Below are 12603 nucleotides of genomic sequence, written 5' to 3' on the forward strand. Positions count from 1 at the left end.
CCAAACTCCAAATCTAGGCCTTAGATTGGCACATCTCATTTTCATAAGAGGGGTCATCAGGTAAACAAATTGAGATTTATGGTGTTGGATAGTGTTCCAAAGGTTCCTTTAGGATGTGGCAGTGAGAAATCTTATTAAAAAAAGAGGCCATGTGGATTCATAAGTTGGGTTCTTTGTATCCCCATGGCCTCAATAGGGAATATAATTTGTCTAGTTTTTTTTAATTATTTGCTTCTTTTTACTATGTAATTGTTTATATAGCTCATATTGTTATTTCAAATGTTATTGAGTTTGAATTCTTGTTTCTGCATTGGATTATTTACCTACAGCTTCCTCTGAGTACTTTAATTTAGGATAAATATGGCTGTTGGTGTTAATGATATCAGTAAAGGGTAGGACTACATTTTATTTAAGGATGCATGTTACTGTGCATTGCTATTGAGGAAGGGGCGGGAGCCCCGAAATGTTGCTGTCATTGTACTACTGCTATGTATGAATAAAGTGAAGATATAGCATTGAATTTGGTGTGCCTGCCTGTGAATTTGTCTCTATGAAGGTGTAAAGCACTTACCTGTCAGTACCTTCGTCTACTGCACTTACCTCAGTTGCAGATGACTGCTTTCAAAAGACGAGCTTATCAGAGGTAGTGTAAGCCCAGTGCCAATGATCTATTAAGGAGCAGCACACTGTAGACCAGGAAATTGGTGAACAAGTTAGGGGGCTAGTGACATCTACCCACTGGGAGATTTCTCACTACTTGGCTGAACTCCTGTCCTTCCCTCTGTCCAGAGTCACTGGACAGTGGCTCTCATCTCAGTTAGAGAACCCCTATCAAAAATGTGTATTTCAGCACTTCAGAATTCACCTCACTCCATTTTGGAGGAAAAAATTTGACTGAGGGATTTTGGGAGAGCAGGTGGGAGGGATTACAGCTGTGGTATGTTGAGGTGTTTTTGCTTCCTCCTAGTGGACTGGAGTGTAATCCCATATGTGATGTCTTGTGTACTCACCATGTTATTAAAGAAAAATAAATTTAATTTGCTACTTTTGAGGTTGTATACTGTATAGGTAGGAGTTAGGAGGAAACCAAAGTGCAACATTAGCTTTGTACTAGTTACTGAGAAGTGTTAGCCCTTTTAATCCACATAGAAAACCTAGGGGTTCATATTATTGGATACGACAAATAAAGTACCTTGTCTTCCTATGTATAACAGAGTGTAGCTCTGCATTTTCAGCTGAAAATTACCTTTCCTTGCAGCCACTTATCATTTTAGTATTTAAATTTATCACTAATTCACTATTGCTCACATCCTAACAATTTAATGAGATAAAGCCACCCAGGACAGAACACTATCAATCAGGTAATGTTAGCCAATAGCTTGCTAGGCATAATGCCGATTGGCCTGCATGGCTATTGGCTAAGAGATGGAAATGTCACCTCATTGAAAAAATAGAATTCTGCTGTGGGCAGCTTGAGGTGCTCCGTGTGGGATAAGCTGTAGGCAAATAAAGGATCTTTCAGCATGAAGTTTTTTACACTTCGTGACTGAAAGTTCTTTTTATTTGTAGCACTGGTAAATCCTTGCATTTCAAAAACATTAGGATTTACCATAACTTTAATGGTTAAAGGCACATTAAAATTAGGTTCTGATTTTATAGTCCAGATTTATAAACTCATCAACGAACTGAATTCTTGAGAGGAGATTAGAGAATGTGATCACTAAACCTCTTTTCATCCTAAACACCAATTTTAGTCATTTAAAAAAACAACAAAAACAATCTTATTAAATTGATTGGATTGGAACATTTTTGAATTAGTGATAAATTCAAATACCTGATAAAGGGGTTTGTCCCTGAAAAGGGCAGTGGAGAAGGATTACCGGCCTGGCCAGACAAGTGCTTTGTTCCTTTTATTTAAAGCTAATTTATTGTTTTTCTTCTCTCCTTTTTGAGATTGATAATTGTTTTTCAAATTAAAGTACAAAAACATTTGAAAGGTTTTTGGAAATCTGGAGAGAAATCTGGGAGTTATACTACAGGGAATCACAAGTGGATGTCAATTTGTCTCATTCAAATACATGTTTGACATGTTGCACACGTAATTTTCTCTGTTGATTTATATGAGAATGTATTTACCGTATTCTATGTTGTATATTATTTAATAAAAATATTAATACACATTTTATTATATGATAAATAATTGTATGTGCTGATATTTAGCACTGTTTTATCTTTTTGTTTCTCTCAAACACTAGAATGATGTAAGCAGCTGCAAGGAAAGGTAAATTAAGTTGAAAATGCTGTGCTAAGTTCACACTCTGTTTTACATAGGAAGACGAGGTAATCTGTTTGTTGTATCTCACAATATAAACCCTTAGGTTTTTTTATGGATTAAAAGAGCTAACACTTCCCCCAGGATTTACCATCACTTTAATGTAGAGTCACATTTTGCTGTGAATGTACTGTCATGTGCAGTGGTTCTTTTATAAACTTATTTGGGAAACAACATATTCAAAGATTCTTTAAAGGAATAGTCTAAACAAAATTAAATGTTCATGATTCAGATAGAGCATGCAGTTTTAAGCAACTTTCTAATTTACTCCTATTTTCAATTTTTCTTTGTTCTCTTGGAATCTTTATTTGAATGTAAGCTTAGGAGCTGGCCCATTTTTGGTTCAGCACCTGGGTAGTGCTTGCTGATTGGTGGCTACATTTAGACACCAATCAGAAAGGGCTACCCAGGTGCTGAACCAAAAATGGTCCAGCTCCTATGCTTACATTCTTGCTTTTTCAAATAAAGATAGCAAGAGAATGAAGATAATAGGAGTAAATTAGAAAGTTGCTTAAAATTGCATGCTCTATCTGAATCATGAAAGTTTAATGTTTACTAGATTATTCCTTTAATGTGCATTTTAAAAAAGTGATCAAAAATCTTGACAAAATGCTTTATAATGACTGTTTAATAATTCTGAATTCCTGGCTTTAATCAACAGTAACTTTATTTTTAATTGCAATGTTGGAGAGAAAAATTATCACTCTCCATTTTTATAAATATTTCAATTTATGCAGTGATACCTGAGCAATAGAAAAGGAGCTGGGTCTTTTAATGTAAAATATTTTTCATCCTCTCCCTGCCCCTCCGATAGTCTGAAATAAATTAATATACCAACCAAGTGCATACATTTTCTCAACAAATTAACATATTGTTTGCCGAAATTGTTTTTCAGTGGCGAAACTCCTACCACCACTTACCTTATTTCGAGGAAACCAATCCAGACCTGTTTTGGGCATAGACAAAAGTAGCTACTGTAATTTTCAGGACATTGTTGTTGTGCAGTACATTATATATCCCTCTGAGGCTAATTAAGGGCAGGTATGTAGAAGGGTTAGGCTTGTCAAGTCTGTAGTATGTACATTCAGTTTTCAGAACAGGAAAATTCACAATTTTCAGCGTTAAATAACAGAAAAAATGACAAAATAAATAATGAAACTATATTGCAATTTTTTTTAAACATAGAAACATTTTGTATGACAATCCCTTAAAGCACCTTTTATTTTTTCTACATTGCAGAATGTTATCAATAACGTAGCACCTAATAGTTCTCCTATCAGTCTTCATAATAATTTCTAACGGTGCTTTCAAAATGGTAAATGTAATCACATTGTATTTAATATAACAGGCTGTATAAGACAACATAGAGTGACATTGACTAAGGTAAGGATGACATATAGGTTTAGTAGACAGGGGTTACAGTTGGGATGGCGCTAGAGATACATATAACTAAGTGGATGTCAGTGAGTCTGCAAAATAATATGTTTTAGCCCTCTATATTAGCCGCAGGGTTGGCACAATTGTGTCAGGTGTTTGGAGATTATGTTAACATGGCTTTTTGAAAATGTAAAATTTAAAAATCCCAGAACGTGTACTTGACAACCTTTCTGATTTTCCCAGGACAGCTCTGATTTTCAGACTCTCGGGCCATGTTCCAAGTCGTCTGTCTGTTCGGCTTTGTAAAAATCTGCCCTGATGTGCGGGCTTCTCATAAATGTCTTACTGCGTTGGTTTTGTGAATATATTTGTTTGCATATTGTAGAATCTGAATCTGCCGCACTTTACATTAGCAGCAGCAGCAGCAGCAGCAGCAGCAGCAGAAAAACAAATAAATATGTCATTTGGTGAACTGGCATTTATGAATCTCCTGCATGTTACAGACTAGATTAAATAATGCAACGTTTAATATATTTTTGTTTTGTGCAATTTACATTTGTTTGGAGTGGAGCAGAGCAGGTGAAGCCCTCTACTTAGGGTGAAAATGAGCGATCCTGCACCCACAATTTTAAGAAGCAGAAACTGCTTCTATTGCTTCTCTGCCTCCTCAGTAGTGTCAAGATCATCACTCACTTGTTGGGGTGATTGACATGCCCTGCTCTCATGCAATTGGTTACACAAGAGCAGGGTGCAAGTTGCACAAGAAAGCTATTGTGCATTGTTAAATTTTGCCACATGATGCAGGATCGCAAGTGGTGATTGTAGGTGGTTCTTTAATTGTGAACCTGTCCTACTGCAATCATGATAAATTTAAAAACAGTTTGTACAACATTTCCATTTTTTAGAAGTTGCTGCCCACCACAGTTTCTCCTCGACTGTCTCTCAGTATAGTGTTCTACAACTGCAGTGCTGTGTTTCCCAGGTAATAATCAGTTAAGGGTGTTAGTCTTTTTTTTTAACTATGTAGATAAACTCTTCAAGCCTTTATTAAAAACATTGATTACAGCTTTTACTTAAAAAATCATTTAAAATTGCTCAATTGTAAGTAAAAGCTGGAATCTGTATATTTGTGTGTCTAGTGTTTTAAATAAAGCTTGAAGATTTAATCTACAAAGTTTCAAGAAACAGAACACCCTTATCAGGAGCTGTGGAAACCATTGTTGGGTGTGGTCAACCTACTTTCTTGCATGGTTTGCTGTATAAATATTGGTAACTATGGAAACGCTACTATTTTATGGCACTTTTCTTAAAGAAACACCAGATTTGAGTAATGTTGAAAATAAAGAAAAACAATCGTGTACAGGAGTTAAGGAGTTAAATAATGAACCATAGGAAGGAAACAGTTCTAGGAGAGATTTTGTAAAATACACTGCAGTAGAAAAATATACATGTATATTTATACAGCTGAAAATAATGTAATTACAGCAAGTTGTATTATAAGCATTGACATTGATTTTTCCATTTAATATAAGTTTGTAATAAATTATTTCATACTTAAACAGTACCTTAAATAATTTTTATACTCAAACAGTATTCGGATGCCTGAGATAAAGTATATGGATACTGAACTCATTTCGATTTGTAGACTAAGCTATATCTGTGCTTATTTATCAAAGTCATCCCTTTAAAAAAGCAAGAATGTTGTAGCACTGAACCTTCATGGCTATTTGGCACATTCAAATGTTTGTACTATAATTAAAAAAAAGGAAAAACTTAAGAATTGAACCCCTTTATCTGGGTAAGTATATATGACAACTTCTTCTTGCATATGGCATATTAACATGGACTGACAATTGCCTGTTGCATTACTTGTTTCGTATAAGATAACATGCTTGGCTGCATTTCATTTTTGTAGCTGTAGAAACTGATTTTTTTTCATTAAAAAGATTAGTCATTTCAGGAAATTCACTGTGGTCTTTGTGCAACTGGGATATTTGCCAAATGAAGAGTTATTTCTGATTTAGAATTGCTGGGATATTTGCCAAACGGATAGTTCTTTCTGACTCAATTTCATACCCTTGTTTTTTATTCCAAAACATCCAGTTTAGTCTTGCTAATATCCCCATTGGATACAACAGGTGCAACTTCCTCCTCTGACCCCACCTCTATTTCATTTTCTAAGCTCTGCTTGACTTTGCAGCTGGTGGAAGATAGTTGTAGGGCCTCTCCTTTCGCCATCTGCTCAGCTAGTTCTTTGGCACTGCAAGATGGGGTAGGTGTCTCACAGGTGTGATGAAAAGTATCATAATCAACTTCATAAAAGCCATCTTCCAAGGTTAGGACAGGCATGAAGCGATAACCCCAGAGGACTTCCTGCTCCACATAAGAACTCCGAGCTTGACATGTCATTCCTGCAGAAAGGACCATTAAAAAAAACAATACAAGAATAAAATACACACATGACAAGAGATATAAGGCTTACTATAGTTACTAATTGTTACATATAGTCTGCAGACCCACTTTAAAAGCCCTCATCCGCAACATTTTTATTCTGCAGCTTTTATTTTAAAGGGAATGTTAAGTCACAAATAAAGTTTTGTGGTTTAGATAGAACGTGCAATGTTAACCAACTTTCCAATATTCTTCAAATATCTAATTTGCTTTGTTTTCTTGGTATCCTTTCTAAAAGGGTAAATCTAGGTAGGCTTGTAGGCACTTAGGAGCATTCATTTGCCTCTAGAACTCTATGGCTGCAGTATTTTGCAACATTGTTTTTAGTAGGAATAAAATGTGTTAAAGTGCACAAAAAAAGGATATAACTTCCAGGGGGCTTCTGTGAAATGTCATTTAAAGAAGGAAAAAATGACAAATAATAGTGAAATCCTGTATACAAAAGATGGTAAAGAATTGCACTCACACAGCCCAGAGCTATAACCAAGCACTTAGTGAAATAAGCCCATGTTTGCCAAATAAGCCCATGTTTGTTTCAGAAGGAGCAGCGAGACTCCCAGTAATATAAAATATTTATTACAATAAAATCACTCAGGTTAAACAGACTCAGATAATGGAACACAGCCGCATACAAATCAGCAACAAACGCCAACAAACTAAGCGTGAGCCGAAAGCGGATCAAAGTTCAAGAAAGTCGCACCCTCTGAGTGATCCAGGAGTTCTCATAACCAATGGTCTCCGTTGTTTTAGTAGTGTTAATGCAAAACACTACTGGCATAAAGTACTAAAGACGTGCACGCTCCCATACTCCTATTAGACTACCTAGATTTACCCTTCAACAAATGATACATAGAGAAAAAAAACTAATTTGGTAATAGGAAAAATGTTTAAAATGACATGCTCTGTCTAAATAATGAGTTACATTTTGACTTTACTGCCCCTTTAAGTTTAGTTTTAGTTCTAAATCTTTTTATAGTGAGCATAAGTAGCTCATGTTAATTAAGACTACTGTGTATTACACTAAAGCAGTTTATTTCACTTTTCAAATGCAGCTGCTATTATGGGATAGACATAACCTACAACTCATGACAGCTACATGCTTCCACTAAGGGTAGTATCAAAATGATAAATGACCTTAACATTTTTTTCTGTCACGCACATAACTGGTAAGGAGGGACATAGCAGAGATATTTATATAAAAAAAAGATAAATGTGAGTGGAGGTGAAAATATAAATTGAAAAGTAAGAGACAGTAGAGAATAAATATCTAATACACACACACACACACACACACACACACACATACACACACACACACACACATACACACACACACACACACACATACACACACACACACACGCACACATACACACACATACACACACACACATATACACACACACACACACATACACACACACACACACACATACACACACACATACACACACACACACACACACACACACACACACACACATACATACACACACACACACACACATACACACACACGCACACATACACACACACACATACACACACACACACACACACATACACACACATACACACACACACACATACACACACATACATACACATACATACACACACACACATACACACACATACATACACACACACATACACACACACACACACACACACACATACACACACTATAAGTGAAGTTATATACACAATGTCATTATATTCGTCTTCTGGGTTTTTCTATTATAGAATTTCATTAAAAAAATATATTAGTAGCAGAGTTGGCAAGACATAATTTTATGTTGCAGCTCAATCTAACGAATTAACCTAGGTTAAATATACCATGAATTGACTGTTGGCGATTGCCTATTCTTGATTTAAGACTATTTTTATGTTGTTTTTCCATTTATTGCACTGTGTAGGTTTCCTTTTTTCTTATGTGGTTCATTTCCTATTCAGACCATATAGTCTAGGTAAGTATATTTTACGCAGGGAAGGATTTACTACTAGCATATTAATTGTCTAATGGTGCCTATAAAGAGAATTTAGAACATGCAATCTTCAATATCAGCACTAGAGGTCAGTGGTGTGTTTAAAATGCTTTTAGCTATGCATCATACTCTACTGTTTGAAGAACCAATATAAACACTGTTTAATAAGCTAACATGTTGTATCTATCTATCTGTTTGGTATTGTGTTTCCATTTTGATATACATTTTCCTAGTGAGATCAAGTACCCAGATTTTAGTAATTGGACAGCGACTTGATCCAGGCACCAAAATCAGTTATTTTCTAAGAATAAAACCCAGGGGTATAAACTTGTTTCAAGAGAGTGTTAACTGGTTTCTCACTATTTCTTTCACCTAAAATTAAAGAGACAGTTAAATAAAAATTAAATTTTCATGATTAATTTAGAGCATGCAATTTTTAACATCAGTCCAATTTGCGTGTATTATCTTAACTTGCTTTGTTCTTTTAGTATCCTTTGTTGAAAAACATAACCTAGGTAGGCTCAGGAGCAGCGGTGCACACTGGGAGCTTGCTGATTGTTGGCTGTACAAATATGCTTTTTGTCATTGGTTCACCTGATGTTCTCAGCTAGCTCACAGTAGTGCATTGCTGCTTCTTTAAAGGGATAGTCTACACCAGAATTTTTATTGTTTAAAAAGATAGATAATCCCTTTATTACCCATTCCCTAGTTTTGCATAACCAACTAACCAACACGGTTATATAAATACACTTTTTACCTCTGTGATTACCTTGTATCTAAGCCTCTGCAAACTGCCCCCTTATTTCAGTTCTTTTGACAGACATCCAGTTTAGCCAATCAGAGCTGGCTCATCTGAACTCCACATGTGTGAGCACAGTGTTATCTATATGACACACATGAACTAACACCCTCTAGTAGTGAAAAACTGTCAAAATGCCCTGAGAGAAGAGGCGGACTTCAAGGGCTTAGAAATTAGCATATGAACCTCCTAGGTTTAGCTTTCAACTAAAAATACCAAGAGATCAAAGCAAAATTGGTGATAAAAGTAAATTGGAAAATTGTTTAAAATTACATTATCTGAATCATGAAAGTTTATTTTGGACTAGACTGTCCCTTTAACAAAGGATACCGAGGCAAATTTGAAAATAGAAGTAAATTAGAAAGTTGTTTAAAATTGTATATTCTATCTGAATCATGAAAGAAACATTTTGGGTTACATGTCTCTTTAAAAAGGGTTTTTAATGCAAAAATAAAATGGTTTAATTTGTTATAGTGTTATTTTTGAACTAGTGTTCATTGCTTATTATCTATTAATCCCTCTGCAATGGGGTTATAGACACAGCTAAAATCCTGGTCAGGGGCCACAATATAGTGCACCTGCTGAGCAGGACATAGCTGGTAATTGGCAGCTACATGTGTATGCCACTCCTAACTGGCTCACTGGCCATGTCTTTCTCAGAAACCTCTGTTGGGAGTTAGCTGTGGGTTTCTCCTATTTGCGAGGGTTAAACACATAGGCCTAGATTCATAGATGCTTGTGAGTTTGCCTGGGGACTTGTTGTAAAGATAAAACCATGTTTGAAATTTATTGAGCATTGTTTCACTTGGGTTTTGTTAGTGGGCATTCCTGCTATTAACATCTATAGCTGCATAAGGTGCCAGCCCATTACATGAGATCTTGATATTTTTCGCTATGTGGAAAACAGTACTTGTACCTGCAGCACTTCTGAAATTTGCTTGCACAATGGTTTTTGTAAATGTTTATAACTGTAACATATTCACCTGTCTGTTTGGTGATGTCTCACCGGATAGAAAGAAAGGTATCTCTAGGGCTGGCTGTTGGCATTCCCAGGGCAATACAAAGGGTTGGTTGTGACCTTTTACCTACACCTTGGGCATAGCCTGCAGAATTCATAAAGAATCAATTGCTTTTGTAAAATATCTCATCTCATGTCATGTTGCACTGTTTCAAATCTGATAAGGTTTCTTTGTTTCTACTTCTCTATTATTTTTCTTGAACTGTTTGTGATTTGATTTTTTTTAAAATTGTATTTTCTTTGTAATCTTTTGGTATTTAATAACGTATTACAGTGGTGTTTAAATAATTTTCTTTATATACATTCTCCATTTGGATATAATTTACTATTATTTAAAGGGCTAGGGCAATAAGTATAAAAGGCAGAGTGCTGAGATTCATACCTCCTAACCTTTCTGGATATTGTGAGATAGTCACGGGTTGGGAGGTCTGGCTGTTGTCCTTCCTGCAGCTTCCACTGCCTGGAAAAATGTCTCAGTTTCCAGGGGCGGCCTAGATCTGCCCACACAACTCCATCTGTCCCTGCCCACAACACACCTATGCCCACTGTCCCTCCCGATATAGATTCACCCACAAACACACAAGCCGACCATTGCCTACAAGCTCCCCTCACCTCTTTTTCCCTTAAAGCTTCTAGAAAATGTTGGTAGTTATGGCAATATGTTTATCATAGCCCTTGACTAAATTGATCCACTCCCCTGGGTTTAACTCTAAGGAAACAGAACATTTGAACATTATAAACAGCATTATTGGTGTCTTATAGTGTGATGTACTAAGTAGCAGATGCAGCTTTGGAGCCCTTGAGGAGTATGCTCACTCATGCCAGTCTGCTTACCACAATGTAAGAAACGGGGTGATGAACAGGTCCTGCTCTTGCACATTGGAGCAGCATTGCACAATGAAGTACTTGTGCAATAGTTCATCCAGGCAGCAGGCATAGACATCTGCTGCCCAATGCCCTGAACTGTGAACCTTGTCCATTTGCCGTATAGTATACGGGGCCCTTTGTGTGCATAATAAGAGAACATTTTAAATGTGGCAAAAATGTTCAAACAAAAGTGTGGAGGATGAGAGTTGCAGTTTTGAATAAAATGGTCCTGGCTACCAACGGAGCTTTGGAGTTCTTATAAACCAGTGAGCAATCTGTCACTAGGGATGAGTTGCACACATATATGAAAAATGTAATGACATAGATTCAGGAAAGTCCATTTGTGAAACTAATATCTTGTGAAGAAAAACTCACTGCCAAATTGCAACTGAAAAATGGAACCATTTGTAAAGATTTGTATCGATCCTTAGTCACAGACACCTGAGTTTTGTAACTGTTCACTTCTCAGTGCATAGACCAAGTTCTGTTCTGAAAGTTACTGGCATCACACAGACACCATCAAAATGTTACAGAACAAATGAATTAAAATGTAAAAACTTTCTCCATAAAACAGTTCACTCCAACAGAAAACGTGAAAACATTTAAAGTTAAATAAATGAAAAATGTGAAAACCTCATCAGCTTAGTAATAAGGAGATACAACTGTGAGTTGAGATACTTCACATGGAAAATAGAGTCTTTGTGAATTCTGTACGCTGGGGTGTAGCTGAAACATCCTGCCCATGCCCTGGATCAGTTTCTCAACTCCAGTTTTCATGTCCCCCTAACAGGCCAGATTGTCATGCTATCTTAACTAGAGCACAGGTGAAATAATCATCTGATGGACGAGAGCTGGTTAGTTACCATGGTTACTAATCAGCTGATTATTTCATCTGTGCTCCAGTGAAGATAGCATGACAATCTGGCTTGTTAGGGGGGTATTTGGGGACTGGATTGGAGATACACTGCCCTGGAATAACCATGACAAGTCACCTTTCGTTATATCCAGTGAGACTACTTTACCATAACAAAATAGATTATTTTGCAATTGCTCACATTTACATAACCCGCATTGCAAGTGTTGCAGTTTTAATTATTGTTTTTTCCCATTACTAGTGGTTCCTGTCTGGTGTGCAATATTTCATGTATTGGGCACCTTATGCAACTATAGATGTAAATGGAAGAAACAACCCACTAAAGAAACAATAGGTGAAGGGATTTTGCAAACATGCACTATGCCGCTGGATACCACATAAATAGCATTATTTGTTTTTCCCAGCATACCCTGCAACACGTGTAACTCGTTAATGTCCAGGAAAACAACCGAATCACAAGTATCTATGAATATCAATTTAAACAACTTTGAATTTATCATTTTCATTCTAATCATATTTTTTTTAATATTGTTGTTGCTGCTGTTTCCTATTCATTATAGATTTGTTTTAGACTGAAGAATCTATTTTTCAGCATTTGCTTTATAAGATATTTTGCCATTATAGGGCTAGTGAAGCGCACACATAATAGCGATATTGACCGATAACATTACCCGAGGTTAATCAAAAACGCTTTCATTTTTGCTCTCATATTACAAGTTGAAGTAATATATTAGCACTCAAGCAAAAAAGTCTAGGGAGCATTCACATCAGGATGTGATGGGTGCGCTAAATCCCTCAGATAATAGACTACTATGGGGGTGCGCTGAAAAACTTGTGTTGGGATTATCTATCTTTTTAAACAATACGTATTCTGGTGTAGACTGTCCCTTTAAGGTT

At 36.2% G+C, this 12603-nt stretch overlaps 1 protein-coding gene across 1 annotated transcript in view; it reads right to left on the bottom strand.

The window, feature by feature from the left end:
- Nucleotides 1–5714: 5714 nt before the first annotated feature.
- Nucleotides 5715–12603, bottom strand: part of LOC128638167 (G protein-activated inward rectifier potassium channel 4-like) — a 48991-nt gene continuing 42102 nt past the window's right edge. Inside the window, exon 3 of the mRNA XM_053690030.1 lies at nt 5715–6120. Coding sequence (XP_053546005.1) covers nt 5795–6120 — 326 coding nt within the window. The 3' untranslated portion in view covers nt 5715–5794. The remainder of the gene's footprint in view (nt 6121–12603) is intronic.

The sequence above is a fragment of the Bombina bombina genome, chromosome 8 (genome assembly GCF_027579735.1).
Source record: "Bombina bombina isolate aBomBom1 chromosome 8, aBomBom1.pri, whole genome shotgun sequence".
In the NCBI taxonomy this organism is placed as follows: Eukaryota; Metazoa; Chordata; class Amphibia; order Anura; family Bombinatoridae; genus Bombina; species Bombina bombina.